The sequence below is a fragment of the Bombina bombina genome, chromosome 5 (assembly GCF_027579735.1).
Source record: "Bombina bombina isolate aBomBom1 chromosome 5, aBomBom1.pri, whole genome shotgun sequence".
In the NCBI taxonomy this organism is placed as follows: Eukaryota; Metazoa; Chordata; class Amphibia; order Anura; family Bombinatoridae; genus Bombina; species Bombina bombina.
This window is the reverse complement of record NC_069503.1, coordinates 44,278,239-44,304,055: the sequence shown is the minus strand read 5'-3', so window position 1 is coordinate 44,304,055 and position 25,817 is coordinate 44,278,239. Positions and strand designations below refer to the sequence as shown.

At 39.2% G+C, this 25,817-nt stretch overlaps 1 protein-coding gene across 1 annotated transcript in view; it reads right to left on the bottom strand.

Annotated features, from left to right (window-relative positions):
• Window positions 1–25,817, bottom strand: part of LOC128661274 (uncharacterized) — a 322,964-nt gene that overhangs the window by 253,948 nt on the left and 43,199 nt on the right. Inside the window, exons 2-3 of the mRNA XM_053715548.1 lie at window positions 12,155–12,271; window positions 9,243–11,000 (exon numbers count right to left, since the gene is read on the bottom strand). Coding sequence (XP_053571523.1) covers window positions 9,243–11,000; window positions 12,155–12,173 — 1,777 coding nt within the window. The 5' untranslated portion in view covers window positions 12,174–12,271. The remainder of the gene's footprint in view (window positions 1–9,242; window positions 11,001–12,154; window positions 12,272–25,817) is intronic.

Sequence of the window (25,817 nt, the reverse complement as noted above, 5' to 3'; positions counted from 1 at the left end):
ATCACAGCACCACGACGGCCCCTGCGGGTTGGCCTGCCTCTGCCTTTAATTTTTTTTTCAATTAGTGCTACTATGTGTGCAAGCTACTGTGAGTGGGCACAGTATACGCTGTGAGCCTGACACAAAAAAACAGACTGATGTTTCACAGTCAAATTTGTTTTATTTATTTTTTTAATTGTACACTGACACTACTATTAAACAAGATAATATGAGTGGTGACACTGGGCAAGTGGGCACAGTATACGCTGTGAGCCTGACACAAAAAAGCAGACTGATGTTTCAGAGTCAAAATAGTTTTTTTATTTTTAAAATGTACATTTACACTACAATAAAACAAGATAATATGAGTGGTGGCACTGGACCAGTGGGCACAGTATACGCTGTGAGCCTGACACAAAAAAGCAGACTGATGTTTCACAGTCAAAATAGTTTTTTTATTTTTAAATGTACACTTACACTATTATTAAACAAGATAATATGAGTGGTGGCACTGAGCAAGTAGGCACAGTATATGCTGTGAGCCTGACACACAGGCTGGCAGTGGCAGGCTGGCCTGGCAACTGAAATCAGATTACACTAGCAGACTGATGTAAAAGTTTTTTTTTAAAATTTACACTAATGTTACACCAGATATGAGTGGTGGCACTGAGCAAGTAGGCACAGTATATGCTGTGAGCCTGACACACAGGCTGGCAGTGGCAGGCTGGCCTGGCAACTGAAATTAGATTACACTAGCAGACTGATGTAAAAGTTTTTTGTTTTTTAAATTTACACTAATGTTACACCAGATATGAGTGGTGGCACTGAGCAAGTAGGCACAGTATATGCTGTGAGCCTGACACACAGGCTGGCAGTGGCAGGCGGGCAACTGCTATTAGATTACACTAGCAAACTGATGTAAAAGTTTTTTTTTAAAATTTACACTACTGTTACACCAGATATGAGTGGTGGCACTGAGCAAGTAGGCACAGTATATGTTGTGAGCCTGACACACAGGCTGGCAGTGGCATGCAGGCAACTGCTATTAGATTACACTAGCAGACTGATGTAAAAGTTTTTTTTTTTTTAAATTACACTACTGTTACACCAGCCAGATATGAGTGGTGGCACTGAGCAAGTAGGCACAGTATATGCTGTGAGCCTGACACACAGGCTGGCAGTTGCAGGCAGGCAACTGCTATTAGATTACAAAGAAAAAAAAAAAAAAATGACTGATGTAGCCCTAAAACGGGCTTTTTGGGGTGCTGTCCTTACAGCAGAGATCAGATGAGTCCTTCAGGACTGTAGTGGACACTGAATACACTAGCCTAGCTATCAATTTCCCTATAAAATCAGCAGCAGCTACACTATCCCTCCTCTCACTAAGAATGCAGGATCAGAATGAATCTAAAATGGCTGCTGCCCAGGAGCTTGGAGGGTCTGGGAGGGAGTGTCTGCTGCTGATCGTCAATGATAATGAATAGGGGGCGGATCGAACATCGCATATGTTCGCCCGCTGCTGCGAACGTGAACAAGCTATGTTCGCCGGGAACTGTTCTCCGGCGAACTATTCGTGACATCACTAATAGTGAGTGAAGTTACCTCTATGTGTTTATTGCATTATTAGTCACTGTACGTTTGTGACACACAGATAATATCCCGGCACACAGCTGATATAACAATACTATTAGACATTAAATAATGAGTGAGTGAAGTTACCGCTATATGTTTATTGCATTATTAGTCACTGTACGTCTGTGACACACAGATAATATCCCAGCACACAGCTGATATAACAATACTATTAGACATTAAATAGTGAGTGAGTGAAGTTATTTCTATGTGTTTATTGCATTATTAGTCACTGTATTTTTGTGACACACAGATAATATCCTGGCACACAGCTGATATAACAATACTATTAGACAATGAAAGTATACGGTAAAGTTGTTTTCCTAGGAATAATTAGTCAGTTTATATTACAGTCTCAAGGTGTTTACTGTCCCTTTAGCCAGTTTTGCATAACCAGCACTGTTATATTAATATATGTTTAACCTATTTGATTAGCTTGTATCTAAGCCTCTGCAGATTGCCCCCTTATCTCAGTGCTTTTGACAGACATACAGTTTAGCCAATCAGTGCAGACTGCTAAATAACTCCACGGGAGTGAACACAATGTTATCTATATGATACACATGAACTGGTACTGTCTAACTGTGAAAAACTTTAAAAATGCTCTGAGCTAGGAGGCGGTTTTCAACGGTTTAGAAATCAGTTTGAGCCTACCTAGGTTTAGCTTTTCAAAAATACCACCAAGGGAACAAAGCAAATTTATTGATAAAAGTCAATTGTAAAGTTGTTTAAAATCGCATGCCCTATCTGAGTCATTAAAGTTTAATTTTGACTGTCCCTTTAATGAAAATAACATTGTGACAAATCTAACAAGATATTTATTACCTAGAATATAATTTGTATTAATTATTTTTGTTATTAATTAAAGGGATATAAAATAAATATATTAGATCTGTTTATTATTGTACCACTGATTGTATATAATTATGATTTAACTCCTGCAAAGAGATTAAACACATAGTTGAAGTCAGCTTTACAGCAGCAATGTACTACTTGGAGCTAGTTGAGCATATCTGGTGAGCCAATGGCAAGAGTCATGTTTGTAGCTACCAATCAGCAGTCAGCTCCCAGTAGTAACGTTCTGCTGCTTTGTTCTCTTGGTATTCTTTAGCAAAGAATACCAAGAGAACAAAGTAAATTTGATAACAGAAGTGAAGTTTAAAGTGTTTTAAAATGACACATTCTATGTAATTCCTCTGGTATATAACATGTACAATGCTAAGCATCTATAGCTATAAGAAAAGGTTTATCCACATGATGTGCACATTAAATATATCTCCAAGATGTCAATCATTTGAGACTGATGTTCTTGTTTATATAATTCTCTAACACTCTATTCATATAAAGACTACTTTATTCTGTAAATAACATAATTTATGTAAGAACTTACCTGATAAATTCATTTCTTTCATATTAGCAAGAGTCCATGAGCTAGTGACGTATGGGATATACATTCCTACCAGGAGGGGCAAAGTTTCCCAAACCTCAAAATGCCTACAAATACACCCCTCACCACACCCACAAATCAGTTTAACGAATAGCCAAGAAGTGGGGTGATAAGAAAAAAGTGCGAAAGCATAAAAAATAAGGAATTGGAATAATTGTGCTTTATACAAAAAAATCATAACCACCACAAAAAGGGTGGGCCTCATGGACTCTTGCTAATATGAAAGAAATGAATTTATCAGGTAAGTTCTTACATAAATTATGTTTTCTTTCATGTAATTAGCTAGAGTCCATGAGCTAGTGACGTATGGGATAATGACTACCCAAGATGTGGATCTTTCCACGCAAGAGTCACTAGAGAGGGAGGGATACAAATAAAGACAGCCAATTCCGCTGAAAAATAATCCACACCCAAAATAAAGTTTAAATTTTATAATGAAAAAAAATGAAATTATAAGCAGAAGATTCAAACTGAAACAGCTGCCTGAAGTACTTTTCTACCAAAAACAGCTTCAGAAGAAGAAAACACATCAAAATGGTAGAATTTAGTAAAAGTATGCAAAGAAGACCAAGTTGCTGCTTTGCAAATCTGATCAACCGAAGCTTCATTCCTAAACGCCCAGGAAGTAGAAACTGGCCTAGTAGAATGAGCTGTAATCCTTTGAGGCGGAGTTTTACCCGACTCGACATAAGCATGATGAATTAAAGATTTCAACCAAGATGCCAAAGAAATGGCAGAGGCCTTCTGACCTTTCCTAGAACCGGAAAAGATAACAAATAGACTAGAAGTCTTTCGGAAATTCTTAGTAGCTTCAACATAATATTTCAAAGCTCTAACTACATCCAAAGAATGCAATGATTTCTCCTTAGAATTCTTAGGATTAGGACATAATGAAGGAACCACAATTTCTCTACTAATGTTGTTGGAATTCACAACCTTATTTAAAAATTCAAAAGAAGTTCGCAACACCGCCTTATCCTGGTGAAAAATCAGAAAAGGAGACTCACAAGAAAGAGCAGATAATTCAGAAACTCTTCTGGCAGAAGAGATGGCCAAAAGGAACAAAACTTTCCAAGAAAGTAATTTAATGTCCAACGAATGCATAGGTTCAAACGGAGGAGCTTGAAGAGCCCCCAGAACCAAATTCAAACTCCAAGGAGGAGAAATTGACTTAATGACAGGTTTTATACGAACCAAAGCTTGTACAAAACAATGAATATCAGGAAGATTAGCAATCTTTCTGTGAAAAAGAACAGAAAGAGCAAAGATTTGTCCTTTCAAGGAACTTGCAGACAAACCTTTCTCCAAACCATCCTGAAGAAACTGTAAAATTCTCGGAATTCTAAAAGAATGCCAGGAAAAATGATGAGAAAGACATTCAGAAATATAAGTCTTCCAGACTCTATAATATATCTCCCTAGATACAGATTTACGAGCCTGTAACATAGTATTAATCACAGAGTCAGAGAAACCTCTTTGACTAAGAATCAAGCGTTCAATCTCCATACCTTTAAATTTAAGGATTTGAGATCCTGATGGAAAAAAGGACCTTGCGACAGAAGGTCTGGTCTTAATGGAAGAGTCCACGGTTGGCAAGAGGCCATCCGGACAAGATCCGCATACCAAAACCTGTGAGGCCATGCTGGAGCTACCAGCAGAACAAACGAGCATTCCTTCAGAATCTTGGAGATCACTCTTGGAAGAAGAACTAGAGGCGGAAAGATATAAGCAGGATGATACTTCCAAGGAAGTGACAATGCATCCACTGCTTCCGCTTGAGGATCCCTGGATCTGGACAGATACCTGGGAAGTTTCTTGTTTAGATGAGAGGCCATCAGATCTATTTCTGGAAGTCCCCACATTTGAACAATCTGAATACCTCTGGGTGAAGAGACCATTCGCCCGGATGCAACGTTTGGTGACTGAGATAATCCGCTTCCCAATTGTCTATACCTGGGATATGAACCGCAGAAACTAGACAGGAGCTGGATTCCGCCCAAACCAGAATTCGAGATACTTCTTTCATAGCCAGAGGACTGTGAGTCCCTCCTTGATGATTGATGTATGCCACAGTTGTGACATTGTCTGTCTGAAAACAAATGAACGATTCTCTCTATAGAAGAGGCCAAGACTGAAGAGCTCTGAAAATTGCACGGAGTTCCAAAATATTGATCGGTAATCTCACCTCCTGAGATTCCCAAACCCTTGTGCCGTCAGAGACCCCCACACAGCTCCCCAACCTGTAAGACTTGCATCTGTTGAGATTACAGTCCAGGTCGGAAGAACAAAAGAAGCCCCCTGAACTAAACGATGGTGATCTGTCCACCACGTCAGAGAGTGTCGTACAATCGGTTTTAAAGATATTAATTGAGATATCTTTGTGTAATCCCTGCACCACTGGTTCAGCATACAGAGCTGAAGAGGTCGCATGTGAAAACGAGCAAAGGGGATCGCGTCCGATGCAGCAGGCATAAGACCTAGAATTTCCATGCATAAGGCTACCGAAGGGAATGATTGTGACTGAAGGTTTCGACAAGCTGATATCAATTTTAAACGTCTATTGTCTGTCAAAGATAGAGTCATGGACACTGAATCTATCTGGAAACCCAAAAAGGTTACCCTTGTCTGAGGAATCAATTAACTTTTTAGTAAATTGATCCTCCAACCATGATCTTGAAGAAACAACACAAGTCGATTCGTATGAGATTCTGCTAAAAGTGAAGACTGAGCAAGTACCAAGATATCGTCCAAATAAGGAAATACCACAATACCCTGTTCTCTGATTACAGACAGAAGGGCACCGAGAACCTTTGTAAAAATTCTTGGAGCTGTTGCTAGGCCAAACGGCAGAGCCACAAACTGGTAATGCTTGTCTAGGAACGAGAATCTCAGAAACTGATAGTGATCTGGATGAATCGGAATATGCAGATATGCATCCTGTAAATCTATTGTAGACATATAATGCCCTTGCTGAACAAAAGGCAGGATAGTCCTTACAGTTACCATTTTGAATGTTGGTATCCTTACATAACGATTCAATATTTTTAGATCCAGAACTGGTCTGAAGGAATTCTCCTTCTTTGGTACAATGAAGAGATTTGAATAAAACCCCAGCCCCTGTTCCAGAACTAGAACTGGCATAATTACTCCAGCCAACTTTAGATCTGAAACACATTTCAGAAATGCTTGAGCCTTCGCTGGATTTACTGGGACACGGGAAAGAAAAAATCTCTTTGCAGGAGGCCTTATCTTGAAGCCAATTCTGTACCCTTCTGAAACAATGTTCTGAATCCAAAGATTGTGAACGGAATTGATCCAAATTCCTTTGAAAAAATGTAATCTGCCCCCTACCAGCTGAGCTGGAATGAGGGCCGCACCTTCATGTGGACTTAGGAGCTGGCTTTGATTTTCTAAAAGGCTTGGATTTATTCCAGACTGGAGATGGTTTCCAAACTGATACCGCTCCTGAGGATGAAGGATCAGGCTTTTGTTCCTTGTTGTGACGAAAGGAACGAAAATGATTATTAGACCTAAATTTACCTTTAGATTTTTTATCCTGTGGTAAAAAAGTTCCTTTCCCTCCAGTAACAGTTGAGATAATAGAATCCAACTGAGAACCAAATAATTTATTACCCTGGAAAGAAAGGGAAAGCAGAGTAGACTTAGAAGACATATCAGCATTCCAAGTTTTAAGCCATAAAGCTCTTCTAGCTAAAATAGCTAGAGACATATACCTGACATCAACTCTAATGATATCAAAGATGGCATCACAAATAAAATTATTAGCATGTTGAAGAAGAATAATAATGCTATGAGAATTATGATCTGTTACTTGTTGCGCTAAAGCTTCCAACCAAAAAGTTGAAGCTGCAGCAACATCCGCCAAAGATATAGCAGGTCTAAGAAGATTACCTGAACACAAGTAAGCTTTTCTTAGAAAGGATTCAATTTTCCTATCTAAAGGATCCTTAAAGGAAGTACCATCTGCCGTAGGAATGGTAGCACGCTTAGCAAGAGTAGAGACAGCCCCATCAACCTTAGGGATTTTGTCCCAAAATTCTAATCTGTCAGATGGCACAGGATATAATTGCTTAAAACGTTTAGAAGGAGTAAATGAATTACCCAAATTATTCCATTCCCTGGAAATTACTTCAGAAATAGCACCAGGAACAGGAAAAACTTCTGGAATAACTACAGGAGATTTAAAAACCTTATCTAAACGTTTAGATTTAGTATCAAGAGGACCAGAATCCTCAATTTCTAATGCAATTAGGACTTCTTTAAGTAAAGAACGAATAAATTCCATTTTAAATAAATATGAAGATTTATCAGCATCAACCTCTGAGACAGAATCCTCTGAACCAGAAGAACCATTATCAGAATCAGAAAGATGATGTTCATTTAAAAATTCATCTGAAAAATGAGAAGTTTTAAAAGACTTTTTACGTTTACTAGAAGGAGGAATAACAGACATAGCCTTCTTAATGGATTTAGAAACAAAATCTCTTATGTTATCAGGAACACTCTGAGTATTAGATGTTGATGGAACAGCAACAGGTAATGTAACTTTACTAAAGGAAATATTATCTGCATTAACAAGTTTGTCATGACATTCAATACAAACAACAGCTGGAGGAACAGCTACCAAAAGTTTACAGCAGATACACTTAGCTTTGGTAGCTCCAGCACCAGGCAGCGATTTTCCAGAAGTATCTTCTGACTCAGCTTCAACGTGGGACATCTTGCAATATGTAATAGAAAAAACAACATATAAAGCAAAATTGATCAAATTCCTTAAATGACAGTTTCAGGAATGGGAAAAAATGCCAGTGAACAAGCTTCTAGCAACCAGAAGCAATAAATAATGAGACTTAAATAATGTGGAGACAAAAGTGACGCCCATATTTTTTAGCGCCAAATAAGACGCCCACATTATTTGGCGCCTAAATGCTTTTGACGCCACATCCGGAACGCCGACATTTTTGGCGCCAAAGAACGTCAAAAATGCCGCAACTTCCGGCGACACGTATGACGCCGGAAACAGAAAAAAAAATTTGCGCCAAAAAAGTCCGCGCCAAGAATGACGCAATAAAATGAAGCATTTTCAGCCCCCGCGAGCCTAACAGCCCATAGGGAAAAGTCAAATTTTAAGGTAAGAAAAAAATTGTTTATTCAAATGCATTATCCCAAATATGAAACTGACTGTCTGAAAATAAGGAATGTTGAACATCCTGAGTCAAGACAAATAAATGTTTGAATACATATATTTAGAACTTTATAAAAAAGTGCCCAACCATAGCTTAGAGTGTCACAGAAAATAAGACTTACTTACCCCAGGACACTCATCTACATGTTGTAGAAAGCCAAACCAGTACTGAAACGAAAATCAGCAGAGGTAATGGTATATATATAAGAGTATATTGTCGATCTTAAAAGGGAGGTAAGAGATGAATCTCTACGACCGATAACAGAGAACCTATGAAATATGAAATGAAATAGACCCCGTAGAAGGAGATCATTGAATTCAAATAGGCAATACTCTCTTCACATCCCTCTGACATTCACTGCACGCTGAGAGGAAAACCGGGCTCCAACCTGCTGCGGAGCACATATCAACGTAGAATCTAGCACAAACTTACTTCACCACCTCCATAGGAGGCAAAGTTTGTAAAACTGATTTGTGGGTGTGGTGAGGGGTGTATTTGTAGGCATTTTGAGGTTTGGGAAACTTTGCCCCTCCTGGTAGGAATGTATATCCCATAAGTCACTAGCTCATGGACTCTTGCTAATTACATGAAAGAAATAATTATTTACTCCCCTATGTAAAACAAACGTACAACACCTAACACTGGCATATTAATAAACAACACTGGGGGTGCTTTGGTGGTGAATGGTTGTGTAAACTGGTCAGTATGAGGACAGATCTGTATATTCCTGTGTGGTGTTTGAATTATATCACATTGATATGAGAGAAACTGAGGTGCACATATAGAGGAACAAAGGACAGCAGGAGAGCACTTCCAATCTGGGGTTTTTATAACTGGGATTAGAAAGTATTATTTACAATAGGATCCTTTTTGATGCTTCTATTTAGAGAGTTTGTCCTCTTTAAGATAATTGTAAAAAGGTTTGTACACTGTGTATATAAAAACATTTTTTTCCACTTTCTAAACATGTGAAAGGTTTCTTCCCTTGTGACTCCTTTCATGTTCTCTCAGATTACGCTTTTGTGTAAAACATTTCCCACACTCTGTACATGTGAAAGGCTTTTCCCCTGTGTGACTCCTTTCATGTTCTCTCAGATTACTCTTTTGTGTAAAACATTTCCCACACTCTGTACATGTGAACGGCTTTACTCCTGTGTGACTCCTTTCATGAGTTTTCAGATCCCTCTTTTGTGTAAAACATTTCCCACACTCTGTACATGTGAAAGGCTTTTCCCCTGTGTGAATCATTTCATGAGTTTTCAGATATCTCCTATGTGTAAAACATTTCCCACACTCTGTACATGTGAAAGGCTTTTCCCCTGTGTGAATCCTTTCATGTTCTCTCAGATTACTCTTTTGTGTAAAACATTTCCCACACTCTGTACATGTGAAAGGATTTTCTCCCGTGTGACTCCTTTCATGAGTTTTCAGATCCCTCTTTTGTGTAAAACCTTTTCCACACTCTGTACATGTGAAAGGCTTTTTTCCTGTGTGACTCCTTTCATGAGTTTTCAGACTATTTATATGTGTAAAACTTTTTCCACACTCTGTACATGTGAAAGGTTTTTCCCCTGTGTGAATCATTTCATGAGTTTTCAGATAACGCTTACGTGTAAAACTTTTTCCACACTCTGTACATGTAAAAGGCTTTTCTCCTGTGTGACTCCTTTCATGAGTTTTCAGATCCCTCTTTTGTGTAAAACCTTTTCCACACTCTGTACATGTGAAAGGCTTTTTTCCTGTGTGACTCCTTTCATGAGTTTTCAGAATACTCATATATGTAAAACATTTTCCACACTCTGTACATGTGAAAGGCTTTTTTCCTGTGTGACTCCTTTCATGAGTTTTCAGACTATTTATTTGTGCAAAACTTTTTCCACACTCTGTACATGTGAAAGGCTTTTCCCCTGTGTGAATCCTTTCATGAGTTTTCAGAGAACGCTTATGTGTAAAACTTTTTCCACACTCTGTACATGTAAAAGGCTTTTCTCCTGTGTGAATCATTTCATGAGTTTTCAGATTACTCATTTGTGCAAACCTTTTTCCACACTCTGTATATGTGAAAGGCTTCTCTCCTGTGTGAATCATTTCATGACTTTTCAGATTACTAATTTCTGTAAAACATTTTCCACACTCATTACATACGAAAGGTTTCTCGCCTGTGTGGGTCTTTTCATGAGATATGAGATTTCTCTTGGATGTGAAACATATCCCACACCCATAACATGTGAAAGGTTTCTCCCCTGTGTGGGTCTTTTTGTGACTCTTAAGGCTTCCTTTAGATGTGAAACATCTCCCACATTCTGTACACGTGTGAGTTTTCACAACTGTGTGAACTGTGTGGTGTTCAATGAGATGCAAATTGCATGTGAATCTTTTCTCACATTCTGTACATTTGAATGGTTTCTTATTTGTATGAATCATTTGGCTAGATTTAAGACTTTCCCCATCTTTTAAATGTTTTGAAAACTCAGTAAATGTGTGTTGTTTATCCTCTGGCATAATCATTTCACTAGATAAGTCATAAATGTTGTCCTCTTGTTTGATGACTAAATTACTCTCTGTACATAATGATTGCTGTCCAGTTCCTGCCAATTCTCCATCTCCTTTAAATATCTGTTTTGATATCCCCAATGTTTGTGAATAGTCATTAGAGTCCAATACTTTTGGAGTATGTGGTATAATTCTGATGCTTCCTGTAGTGAAGGATGGGTATGAACTATTCAAGTGATTGTCTATATAAAAAGAAAAGGAATAAAGAAAATAAAGTTTATTCTTTAAAATGGAATCCATCGTCTTCCACAAATCATATTATTTATTTACACTCCATAAAATTGCTTCTGTTTTGTGTTTATTTTTAAATTGATTAACCTGTAAATCACAAATTCAAACAAAGAAAGACAAATAATGTAAATATTTTTACATTATAACAAATTAAACCACTGATTACTGATTAAAATAATTTATAGAGCCCCGTTAAATAAGGTGCAGGTGGATAATGTTCTCAGCCAGGGTAAAAAAAATATATCTGTATTTTGGGCAAGATAGGTGGCATCTACCATCCTTATTTAACATTGCACAAGAAAATGCACATACAGCACTGCCTGGCTCATGCTCAACCAGTAGGGTGAGAATATGATGTCAATTATCACAGACTAATAATTAGGGTGAGATGTTTTAAAGGCTAAAGGAGCAGTGATCTTATGATACTTCTTAGCTTACAGTTGTTTAATTTATATAATCAGCCAAAAATGTATTAGTTTAATAAGACTCACTGTGACATTAAGCACACAAATCAGTAGCAGTTCTGGGGTGGGGAACACTTACTGGTGGAGTTCTGGGTGTTCCACATATGGGAACAAGGTAGGCGTAAGTGTAGTTCTGGGTGTTCCATGAGTTGGTATCAAAGGTTAATGGAAACAGCACACCTTTATCTATTTCCAGTGGGGCACTGAGTGACAGACTTGCCAAGTCTCCACAATATCTAAAAAAAATTCAAAGAATTCCAGCCTCCACATTCAATAAAAGACCTTTATGCTTTCATATATAGGGTCCCAGCAACATATACTATGTTTCAAGCCTGCAATAGCCTCTTAGTCATGACTAAGAGCCTATTGCAGGCTTGAAACGTTGTATATGTTGCTGGGACCCTATATATGAAAGCATAAAGGTCTTTTATTGAATGTGGAGGCTGGAATTCTTTGAATTTTTTGTTCCATGAGTTGGGTCAGGGCAGGGGAAGGTAGAGTTGCAGGTGATCTGAGAGTCGGTGTTGACACAAATGTTCTTAAAAGGTGCAGATACAAATATAATAGTTTATATTTGTTTAATGAGTGATTTATTCTATTTTCCTAGTTATTAAAGTCAGCATAATATCTATTTTACTCACCTAACACATATGAGTTCATGCTGATAACAGTCTCCAATGTCTGTGCTCAGGAAGAAGGTTCCCTTATTCACTCCAGTTACATCAATACCTGATATCTCTCAGAGCACTGGCGGGTATCTGTAAAAATTATATTAAATAGTTTAGACAGATAATAATAAATAATGGTTCTGATTAACTGTACGTATGGTATAATTAAAGGCATGCATAACAATTCATGTGATACAGATCAGCTGATTAGGTTATTACATATGTGCTATTGATTCAGCACAAGCATTTAGTACAGTTAGCTCTGTGGGTGTTACAGTTGCACCTTAAATATTTATCTTTCCAGAACTTTAGAAGTACAGTATAAGCTCAGGAGTAGACAATCTATTTATGAGTGGGACAAACCACAACCTTACAAATATATTATAATAATTTTTTCCATTAATTATATCAAAGAGCAGCACTTACACAAATGTTAAATAAGAGTTGTTTATATGTAATTTAAATCTAATAATACAGTAGTGATATTGTACTTTCTACAGATCCTCACTGTCAGACATTTTGTATTTACTAAAAATAAAATGTGTAACAAAAACCACACACAAATAGTGATAATAATACAGACCAATATGTAGTACCGACCAATATGTAGTAATATATCCAACGTGAAAAGAGTCTTTAATGGAGACAGTACCACAAATACAAATAGTGATAATAATACAGACCAATATGTAGTATCGACCAATATGTATTAATATATCCAACGTGAAAAGAGTCTTTAATGGAGACAATACCACAAATACAAATAGTCCATACGATGTTCCTCAGAAGGAAGAGAAAGAAACACATCATAGCATAATACTGTGTAATCTTCACTCCCCAGATGGAAGGCAGACCCAGAATACTCACATTAGTTAGAGCTTCAACAGCTCAAGATAATCAGGTTTATTGTGCAGACCCCAGGCAGACTGGATACAGACACAGACAAATGCTTAAAGGGACACTGAACCCAAAATGTTTCTTTTGTGATTCAGATAGAGCATGAAATTTTAAGCAACTTTTTAATTTACTCCTTTTATCAAATTTTCTTCATTCTATTAATATCTTTATTTAAATGCAAGAATGTAAGTTTAGATGCCGGCCCATTTTTGGTGAACAACCAGGGTTGTTCTTGCTGATTGGTGGATAAATTCATCCACCAATAAAAAAATTGCTGTCCAGAGTGCTGAACCAAAAAAAAGCTTAGATGCCTGATAATAGGAGTAAATTAGAAAGTTGCTTAAAATTTCATGTTCTATCTGAATCACAAAAGAAAAAATTTGGGTTCAGTGTCCCTTTAAAGCAAATGAACAATTTATTAATAACAAAAGCTAAAGTTCTTGTAGATCACTAAGGGTAACAGGTACAAACATACACAGATACTATGCATGTGATAGTCCGTTGTTACAGACCGCATGAAGCTACACACTGTATCTGTAGTCTTTCTGTACCGGATAGGTACCCCTCCTTGTGACCAATTTGTACAATGCTTAACAGACTCTACATTTTGTATTTTTCATGTGCTCCACCCCAGTCCTTTAAATTCTCTTGATCAGTAGTGAGTTGTCTTAAATCACACTGCAAGGGGGGGGGGGGGGGGGGGGATTCGGAGAGACAGGCTCCTAAATGTTAACTTTTAATTGTTTTCTTGGACAGAGATAAGAAAAACATAATTTATGTAAGAACTTACCTGATAAATTCATTTCTTTCATATTAGCAAGAGTCCATGAGCTAGTGACGTATGGGATATACATTCCTACCAGGAGGGGCAAAGTTTCCCAAACCTCAAAATGCCTATATATACACCCCTCACCACACCCACAATTCAGTTTAACGAATAGCCAAGAAGTGGGGTGATAAGAAAGGAGCGAAAGCATTAAAAATAAAGAATTGGAATAATTGTGCTTTATACAAAAAAATCATAACCACCACAAAAAGGGTGGGCCTCATGGACTCTTGCTAATATGAAAGAAAATAATTTATCAGGTAAGTTCTTACATAAATTATGTTTTCTTTCATGTAATTAGCAAGAGTCCATGAGCTAGTGACGTATGGGATAGCAGATACACAAGATGTGGAACTTCCACGCAAGAGTCACTAGAGAGGGAGGGATAAAATAAAGACAGCCAATTCCGCTGAGAAAATAATCCACAACCCAAATCAAAAAGTTTTAATCTCATAATGGAAAAAAACTGAAATTATAAGCAGAAGAATCAAACTGAAACAGCTGCCTGAAGTACTTTTCTACCAAAAACTGCTTCAGAAGAAGAAAAAACATCAAAATGGTAGAATTTAGTAAAAGTATGCAAAGAAGACCAAGTTGCTGCTTTGCAAATTTGATCAACAGAAGCTTCATTTCTAAAAGCCCAGGAAGTAGAAACTGACCTAGTAGAATGAGCCGTAATCCTTTGAGGCGGGGACTTACCCGACTCTACATAAGCATGATAAATCAAGGACTTTAACCAAGATGCCAAGGAAATAGCAGAAGCCTTCTGACCTTTCCTGGAACCAGAAAAGATAACAAATAGACTAGAAGTCTTCCTAAAACCTTTAGTAGCTTCAACATAATATTTCAACGCTCTTACTACATCCAAAGAATGTAAAGATTTCTCCATAGAATTCTTAGGATTAGGACACAATGACGGGACAACAATCTCTCTACTGATGTTGTTAGAATTCACAACCTTAGGTAAAAATTTAAATGAAGTCCGCAATACCGCCTTATCCTGATGAAAAATCAGAAAAGGATATTCACAAGAAAGAGCAGATAACTCAGAAACTCTTCTAGCAGAAGAGATGGCCAAAAGGAACAAAACTTTCCAAGAAAGTAATTTAATATCCAGAGAATGCATAGGCTCAAATGGAGGAGCCTGTAAAGCCCTCAAAACCAAATTAAGACTCCAAGGAGGAGAGATTGACTTAATGACAGGCTTGATGCGAACCAAAGCCTGAACAAAACAACAAATATCAGGATGATTAGCAATTTTTCTGTGAAAAAGAACAGAAAGAGCAGAGATTTGACCTTTCAAAGAGCTTGCAGACAAACCCTTATCCAAACCATCCTGAAGAAACTGCAAAATTCTAGGAATTCTAAAAGAATGCCAAGAGAATTTCTGAGAAGAACACCAAGAAATGAAAGTCTTCCAGACTCGGTAATAAATCTTTCTAGACACAGATTTAATCACTGAGTCAGAGAAACCTCTATGACTAAGAATCAGGCGTTCAATCTCCATACCTTCAAATTTAATGATTTGAGATTCTGATGGAAAAATGGGCCTTGAGATAGAAGGTCTGGCCTTAACGGAAGTGTCCAAGGTTGGCAACTGGCCATCCGAACGAGATCCGCATACCAAAACCTGTGAGGCCATGCTGGAGCCACCAGCAATACAAACGAACGTTCCATTTGAATTTTGTAAATCACTTTTGGAAGAACTAGAGGTGGAAAGATATAAGCAGGTTGATAATTCCAAGGAAGTGACAACGCGTCCACTGCTTCCGCCTGAGGATCCCTGGATCTTGACAGATACCTGGGAAGTTTCTTGTTTAGATGGGAGGCCATCAGATCTATTTCTGGAAGTCCCCAGATTTGAACAATCTGAAGAAAAACCTCTGGGTGAAGAGACCATTCGCCCGGATGTAATGTCTGGTGACTGAGATAATCCGCTTGCCAATTGTCTACACCTGGGATGTGAACCGCAGAGATTAGACAGGAGCTGGCTTCCACCCATACAAGTATCTGAGATACTTCTTTCATAGCCTGAGGACTGTGAGTCCCACCTTGATGATTGACATACGCCACGGTTGTGACATTGTCTGTCTGAAAACAAATAAACGATTCTCTCTTCAGAAGAGGCCAGAACTGAAGAGCTCTGAAAATCGCATGGAGTTCCAAAATGTTGATTGGTAATTTCGCCTCCTGAAATTCCCAAACCCCCTGCGCTGTCAGAGATACCCATACAGCTCCCCAACCTGAAAGACTCGCATCTGTTGAGATCACAGTCCAGGTTGGACGAACAAAAGAGGCCCCTTGAATTAGACGATGGTGATTCAACCACCAAGTCAGAGAAGATCGAACATTGGGATTTAAGGATATTAATTGTGATATCTTTGTATAATCCCTGCACCACTGGTTCAGCATACAAAGCTGAAGAGGTCTCATGTGAAAGCGAGCAAAGGGGATCGCGTCCGATGCAGCAGTCATGAGACCTAGAATTTCCATGCACAAAGCTACCGAAGGGAATGATTGAGACTGAAGGATTCGACAAGCTGAAACCAACTTCAGACGTCTCTTTTCTGTTAGAGACAAAGTCATGGACACTGAATCTATTTGAAAACCCAAAAAGGTTACCTTTGTCTGAGGAATCAAGGAACTCTTTGGTAAATTGATCCTCCAACCATGTCTTTGAAGAAACAACACAAGTTGATTCGTATGAGATTCTGCAGAATGTAAAGACTGAGCAAGTACCAAGATATCGTCCAAATAAGGAAAAACCGCAATACCCTGTTCTCTGATGACAGAGAGAAGGGCACCAAGAACCTTTGAAAAGATCCTTGGAGCTGTTGCTAGGCCAAATGGAAGGGCAACAAACTGGTAATGCTTGTCTAGAAAAGAGAATCTCAGGAACTGATAGTGATCTGTATGAATTGGAATATGAAGATATGCATCCTGTAAGTCTATTGTAGACATATAATGCCCTTGCTGAACAAAAGGCAGAATAGACCTTATAGTCACCATTTTGAATGTTGGTATCCTTACATAACGATTCAATATTTTTAGATCCAGAACTGGTCTGAAGGAATTCTCCTTCTTTGGTACAATGAATAGATTTGAGTAAAACCCCAGACCCCGTTCCAGAACTGGAACTGGCACAATTACCCCAGCCAACTCTAGGTCTGAAACACATTTCAGAAATGCCTGAGCTTTCACTGGGTTTACTGGAATGCGAGAGAGAAAAAATCTTCTCACAGGTGGCCTTACCTTGAAACCTATTCTGTACCCTTGTAAAACAATGTTCTGAATCCAAAGACTGTGAATCGAATTGATCCAAATATCTTTGAAAAATCGTAACCTGCCCCCTACCAGCTGTGCTGGAATGAGGGCCGCACCTTCATGCGGATTTGGGAGCTGGTTTTGACTTTCTAAAAGGCTTGGATTTATTCCAGACTGGAGAAGGTTTCCAAACGGAAACCGTTCCTTTAGGGGAAGGGTCAGGCTTCTGTTCCTTATTCTGACGAAAGGAACGAAAACGATTAGCAGCCCTGTATTTACTTTTAGATTTTTTGTCCTGAGGCAAAAAGGTTCCTTTCCCCCCAGTAACAGTTGAAATAATAGAATCCAACTGTGAACCAAATAATTTATTACCTTGGAAAGAAAGAGAAAGCAAAGTTGACTTAGAAGTCATATCTGCATTCCAAGATTTAAGCCATAAAGCTCTTCTAGCTAAAATAGCTAAAGACATATACCTGACATCAATTCTAATGATATCAAAAATGGCATCACAAATAAAGTTATTAGCATGTTGAAGAAGTTTAACAATGCTATAAGCATTATGGTCTGACACTTGTTGCGCTAAAGCCTCCAACCAGAAAGTGGAAGCTGCAGCAACATCAGCCAAATAAATAGCAGGTCTAAGAAGATTACCTGAACATAAATAAGCTCTCCTTAGAAAGGATTCAAGCTTCCTATCTAAAGGATCCTTAAAGGAAGTACTATCCGCCGTAGGAATAGTAGTACGTTTAGCAAGAGTAGAGATAGCCCCATCAACTTTAGGGATTTTGTCCCAAAACTCTAATCTATCAGATGGCACAGGGTACAATTTCTTAAACCTTGGAGAAGGAGTAAATGAAGTACCCAGACTATTCCATTCCCTAGAAATTACTTCTGAAATAGCATCAGGAACTGGAAAAACGTCTGGAATAACTACATGAGGTTTAAAAAATCGAATTTAAACGCTTAGTAGATTTAATATCAAGAGGTCTAGACTCCTCCATATCTAATGCAATCAGCACTTCTTTAAGTAAAGAACGAATAAACTCCATCTTAAATAAATATGAAGATTTATCAGTGTCAATATCTGAGGCAGAATCTTCTGAACCAGATAGATCCTCATCAGAAACAGATAAGTCAGAATGATGGCGGTCACTTAACATCTTAAATAAATATGAAGATTTATCAGTGTCAATATCTGAGGCAGAATCTTCTGAACCAGATAGATCCTCATCAGAAACAGATAAGTCAGAATGATGGCGGTCACTTAAAAATTCATCTGAAATATGAGAAGTTTTAAAAGACCTTTTACGTTTACTGGAAGGAGGAATAACAGACAGGGCCTTCCTAATAGAATTAGAAACAAATTCTTTTACATTAACAGGGACATCCTGAACATTAGATGTTGAAGGAAAAATGACGACGCCCACATTTTTTGGCGCAAAAAAACGTCTGTAACACATATACGTCAACAATGACGCAACCACAAACAAACTTCCGGTGTCAATTAGGGCGCCGGAAATGACAAAATTTTGCACCAAAAAAGTTTGCGCCAAGAATGACACAATAAATTGAAGCATTTTCAGCCCCCGCGAGCCTAACAGCCCGCAGGGAAAAAAGTCAATTGAAAATTTTTAAGGTAAGAAAAAAATATTTATTCATATGCATTATCCCAAATAATGAAACTGACAGTCTGAATGAAGGAATACTGATTATCCTGAATCATGGCAAATATAAGTTTAAACACATATATTTAGAACTTTACATATAAAGTGCCCAACCATAGCTTAGAGTGTCATAAATAAGACTTACTTACCCTAAGACACTCATCTACATATAGTAGATAGCCAAACCAGTACTGAAACGAGAATCAGTAGAGGTAATGGTATATAAGAGTATATCGTCGATCTGAAAAGGGAGGTAGGAGAAGAAATCTCTACGACTGATAACAGAGAACCTATGAAATAGATCCCCTAGAGGAAGACGATTGTATTCAAATAGGCAATACTCTCTTCACATCCCTCTGACATTCACTGCACTCTGAGAGGAAAACCGGGCTCCAGCCTGCTGCGAAGCGCATATCAACATAGAATCTAGCACAAACTTACTTCACCACCTCCATGGGAGGCAAAGTTTGTAAAACTGAATTGTGGGTGTGGTGAGGGGGTGTATTTATAGGCATTTTGAGGTTTGGGAAACTTTGCCCCTCCTGGTAGGAATGTATATCCCATACGTCACTAGCTCATGGACTCTTGCTAATTACATGAAAGAAAGGAAGCCTTTGTGTTTACATATATTTATAACATAATGAGATATGATCTCTTATCAAGCTCAGCCCATATAAAATGTTCATAAAGTATATAATAACAAAATCAACAGATGCAAACTAACAATACAATTAGTGATGTACCAAAATGGAAATTCTGGACCGAAACCGAACCCGAAAATACGGGATGCACTGAACTGAAACGAAAATTTATTTTTTCAAATTATTTTCAAATATTTTTTTTTTACAAAATTAGACTATTTAATGAAAAGCCCACACTTTTATTGAAAGTAACACACTAAAATTGGACAAAAAATAACTTAAAACAATAATATGCTACACAATAATTTTACCAGAATCAGATTTAACAGTTTTTTTTTACCAATTATCCAAAAAAAAATAGTCCTAGAAAACTCATTATATTCAAAACAGTAAGTCAAGTAATGAACTTAAACAGCAGCTCTAGGCTAGCATCAAATTTGAAACTTGCTACACAAAATTTTACCAAAAATAACAGAAAAAACCCCCTGAAAAACGAAATAGCCAAAAATGCTATTTTCGGCCGAAACGTTTCTGTGGCCGAAATTTCGGTGCATCCCTAAATACAATGTAATAAAACATACTATGAATTTCTAAAGAGCAGTAGATTTATTTCTGACATTTTGTTCTGCACCTGTGTCATGTGACAGCGATCAGCCAATAACAGACTCATATCTGTATATAATATAAACTCGTGCACATGCTAAGTAGCAACTGGCACCACATAACCTGTTTCAATTAAGGGGAGGAGGGGGGATGGACCAAAAAGTGGGAATTATTAGCACTCACGACTTCTAAGTGGAAAACAATATAGGGGATAGGCTTTTTAAAGCAGCCGTTTCTGACACTCGGCTTGACAACATTACTAACTGAGACACATTGACAAAGGCCGGTCCTAAGGCCGAAATGCATTTGTGCAGTTACTCACTTTAGTTTTAATTTTAGTTTCTCCTGTTAAGTGTAGTCAGTCCACGGGTCATCATTACTTATGGGATATTAACTCCTCCCCAACAGGAAGTGCAAGAGGATCACCCAAGCAGAGCTGCTATATAGCTCCTCCCCTCTACGTCACACCCAGTCATTCTCTTGCACCCAACTAATAGATAGGATGTGTGAGAGGACTGTGGTGATTAAACTTAGTTTTTTATATCTTCAATCAAAAGTTTGTTATTTTAAACGACACCGGAGTGTGTTGTTTCCTTCTCAGGCAGAATTTGAAGAAGAATCTACCTGAGTTTTTGTATATGATCTTAGCGGACGTAACTAAGATCCGTTTGCTGTTCTCGGCCATTCTGAGGAGTAAGGTAACTTCAGATCAGGGGACAGCGGGCAGGTTCACCTGCAAAGAGGTATGTTGCAGTATATTATTTTCTAAGGAATGGAATTGACTTTGAAAATACTGCTAATACCGATATAATGTAAGTACAGCCTTAAATGCAGTAGTAGCAACTGGTATCAGGCTGACATGTATATATATTAACACTTAAGTATTTCTGGGGAATGGCACTTCACTGGGAAAATACTGTATGCATATATTTTTTAGCCTAACTTGCAGTGGGAGCGACTAGCAGCAGGCTTTTTAAAGACATTTCATATATTTGATTTTAAACGTTTGCTGGCATGTTAAATCGTTTAATTCTCTGAGGTACTTGGTGAAAATTGTTTTGGGCTTTATTTTCCACATGGCTGTCGTTGTTTTAAATTAAAACAGTTTACTGAGCTCCCCTCACTGTTGTAGTGTGAGTGGGAGAGGCCTATTTTGGCGCTTTTACTACGCATCAGAAATTCAGTCACAGTCTGTCTTTTTCTCCCTGCATGATCCAGGACGTCTCCACAGAGCTCAGGGGTCTTCAAAACTAGTTTTGAGGGAGGTAATCACTCACAGCAGACCTGTGAGACTGTGCTTGACTGTGATAAAAACGTTTTATATTGTCAATTGTTATACGTTTTTTTCTGATATTAAGGGTTAATCATCCATTGCTAATGTGTGCAATCCTTTGCTAATTTTGATTTATATAACTAATCCGGTTCATTGTTATTCAACTGTGACAGTTTTTGTGTGCTTCTTAAAGGCACAGTAACGTTTTTACATATTGCTTGTAAATTTAGTTGAAAAGTATTTCCAAGCTTGCTACTTTAAATAAAAGTCAATCTGTACATGTTAAGCAACATTCACCAGACAACGAGAGGGAAGTTATGCCGACTAACTTGCCTCACGTGTCAGTACCTGCATCTCCCGCTCAGGAGGTGCGTGATATTGTAACGCCAAGTACATCAGGGCGGCCATTACAAATCACTTTGCAAGACATGGCTAATGTTATGACTGAAGTTTTGTCTAAATTGCCAGAACTTAGAGGTAAACGAGATCACTCTGGGATGAGAACAGAGTATACTGATAATACTAGGGCCATGTATGATACTGCGTCACAATATGCAGAGCATGAGGACGGAGAGCTTCATTCTGCGGGTGACGGATCTGATCCAAATAAATTGGATTCAGACATTTCAAATTTTAAGTTTAAGCTGGAAAACCTCCGTGTGTTGCTAGGGGAGGTGTTAGCGGCTCTGAATGATTGTAACACAGTTGCAATTCCAGAGAAAATGTGTAGGTTGGATAAATATTTTGCGGTACCGACGAGTACTGACGTTTTTCCTATACCTAAGAGACTTACTGAAATTATTACTAAGGAGTGGGACAGACCTGGTGTGCCTTTCTCACCCCCTCCTATATTCAGAAAAATGTTTCCAATAGACGCCACCACACGGGACTTATGGCAAACGGTCCCTAAGGTGGAGGGAGCAGTTTCTACTTTAGCTAAGCGTACCACTATCCCGGTGGAGGATAGCTGTGCTTTTTCAGATCCAATGGATAAAAAGTTAGAGGGTTACCTTAAGAAAATGTTTGTTCAACAAGGTTTTATATTACAACCCCTTGCATGCATTGCGCCTGTCACGGCTGCGGCTGCATTTTGGTTTGAGTCTCTGGAAGACACCCTTGACTCAGCGACATTAGATGAGATTTCACTTAAGCTTAAAACCCTTAAGCTAGCTAATTCATTTATTTCTGATGCCGTAGTACATTTAACTAAACTTACGGCTAAGAATTCTGGATTCGCCATTCAGGCACGCAGAGCGCTGTGGCTAAAATCCTGGTCAGCTGATGTAACTTCTAAATCGAAATTACTTAACATACCTTTCAAGGGGCAGACTTTATTCGGGCCCGGTTTGAAAGAAATTATCTCTGATATTACGGGAGGTAAAGGCCATGCCCTGCCTCAAGACAGAGCCAAACCTAGGGCTAGACAGTCTAATTTTCGTGCCTTTCGTAACTTCAAGGCAGGAGCAGCATCAACTTCCTCTGCTCCAAAACAGGAAGGAGCTGTTGCTCGCTACAGACAAGGCTGGAAACCTAACCAGACCTGGAACAAGGGCAAGCAGGCCAGAAAACCTGCTGCCGCCCCTAAGACAGCATGAAGTGAGGGCCCCCAATCCGGAAGCGGATCTAGTCGGGGGCAGACTCTCTCTCTTCGCCCAGGCTTGGGCAAGAGATGTCCAGGATCCCTGGGCGTTGGAGATCATATCTCAGGGATATCTTCTGGACTTCAAAGCTTCTCCTCCACAAGGGAGATTTCACCTTTCAAGGTTGTCAACAAACCAGATAAAGAAAGAGGCGTTTCTACGCTGTGTACAAGACCTTTTACTAACGGGAGTGATCCACCCAGTTCCGCGGTCGGAACACGGACAAGGGTTTTACTCAAATCTGTTTGTGGTTCCCAAAAAAGAGGGAACCTTCAGACCAATATTGGATTTAAAGATCCTAAACAAATTCCTAAGAGTTCCATCGTTCAAGATGGAAACTATTCGGACAATCTTACCCATGATCCAAAGAGGTCAATACATGACCACTGTGGATTTAAAGGATGCCTACCTTCACATACCGATTCACAGAGAACATTCCCGGTATCTAAGGTTTGCCTTCCTAGACAGGCATTACCAGTTTGTAGCTCTTCCCTTCGGGTTGGCTACGGCTCCAAGAATCTTTACAAAGGTTCTGGGCTCTCTTCTGGCGGTACTAAGACCGCGAGGAATTTCGGTAGCTCCGTACCTAGACGACATTCTGATACAAGCATCAAGCTTTCAAACTGCCAAGTCTCATACAGAGTTAGTACTGGCTTTTCTAAGGTCGCATGGGTGGAAAGTGAACGAGGAGAAGAGTTCTCTCTTACCACTCACAAGAGTTCCCTTCTTGGGGACTCTTATAGATTCTGTAGAAATGAAAATTTACCTGACAGAGGACAGGTTAACAAAGCTTCTAAATGCTTGCCGTGTCCTTCATTCCATTCAACACCCGTCAGTGGCTCAATGCATGGAGGTAATCGGCTTAATGGTAGCGGCAATGGACATAGTCCCTTTTGCACGCCTGCACCTCAGACCGCTGCAATTGTGCATGCTAAGTCAGTGGAATGGGGATTACTCAGATTTGTCCCCTACGCTGAATCTGGATCAGGAGACCAGAGATTCTCTTCTATGGTGGCTTTCTCGGCCGCATCTGTCCAGGGGGATGCCCTTCAGCAGACCAGACTGGACAATTGTAACTACAGACGCCAGCCTTCTAGGTTGGGGCGCTGTCTGGAATTCCCTGAAGGCTCAGGGATCATGGACTCAAGAGGAGAGTCTCCTTCCAATAAACATTCTGGAATTGAGAGCAGTTCTCAATGCCCTACTGGCTTGGCCTCAGTTAGCAACTCTGAGGTTTATCAGGTTTCAGTCGGACAACATCACGAATGTGGCTTACATCAACAATCAGGGAGGGACAAGTTCCCTAGCGATGATGGAAGTATCAAAGATAATTCGCTGGGCAGAGTCTCACTCTTGCCACCTGTCAGCGATCCACATCCCAGGAGTGGACAACTGGGAGGCGGATTTCCTAAGTCGCCAGACTTTTCATCCGGGGGAGTGGGAACTTCATCCGGAGGTCTTTGCCCAAATACTTCGACGTTGGGGCAAACCAGATATGGATCTCATGGCGTCTCGCCAGAACGCCAAGCTTCCTCGTTACGGGTCCAGGTCCAGGGACCCGGGAGCGGTCCTGATAGATGCCTTGACAGCACCTTGGACCTTCAGGATGGCTTATGTGTTTCCACCATTCCCGATGCTTCCTCGTTTGATTGCAAGGATCAAACAGGAGAAAGCATCAGTGATTCTAATAGCTCCTGCGTGGCCACGCAGGACCTGGTATGCAGATCTAGTGGACATGTCATCCTGTCCACCTTGGTCTCTGCCTCTGAGACAGGACCTTCTAATTCAGGGTCCTTTCAAACATCAAAACCTAATTTCTCTGAAGCTGACTGCATGGAAATTGAACGCTTAATTTTATCAAAGCGTGGATTTTCAGAGCCAGTAATTGATACCTTAATACAGGCTAGGAAACCTGTTACCAGGAAAATTTACCATAAGATATGGCGTAAATACTTACACTGGTGCGAATCCAAGGGTTACTCATGGAGTAAGGTTAGGATTCCTAGGATATTGTCTTTTCTACAAGAAGGTTTAGAAAAGGGTTTATCTGCTAGTTCGTTAAAGGGACAGATCTCAGCTCTGTCCATCCTTTTACACAAGCGTCTGTCAGAAGTTCCAGACGTTCAGGCTTTTTGTCAGGCTTTGGCCAGGATTAAGCCTGTGTTTAAATCTGTTGCTCCGCCGTGGAGCTTAAACTTAGTTCTTAACGTTTTACAGGGTGTTCCGTTTGAACCCCTTCACTCCATTGATATCAAGCTGTTATCTTGGAAAGTTCTGTTTTTAATGGCTATTTCCTCGGCTCGTAGAGTCTCTGAATTATCAGCCTTACATTGTGATTCTCCGTATCTGATTTTTCATTCAGATAAGGTAGTTCTGCGTACTAAACCTGGGTTCTTACCTAAGGTAGTCACTAACAAGAATATCAATCAAGAGATTGTTGTTCCATCATTGTGTCCTAACCCTTCTTCAAAGAAGGAACGACTTCTGCACAATCTAGATGTAGTCCGTGCCCTGAAATTTTATTTACAGGCAACGAAAGATTTTCGACAAACTTCTTCCCTGTTTGTCGTTTATTCTGGACAGAGGAGAGGTCAAAAAGCATCTGCTACCTCTCTATCCTTTTGGCTTCGTAGCATAATACGTTTAGCCTATGAGACTGCTGGACAGCAACCTCCTGAAAGGATTACAGCTCATTCTACTAGAGCTGTGGCTTCCACTTGGGCCTTTAAGAACGAGGCCTCTGTTGAACAGATTTGCAAGGCTGCAACTTGGTCTTCTCTTCATACTTTTTCCAAATTTGACACTTTTGCTTCTTCGGAGGCTGTTTT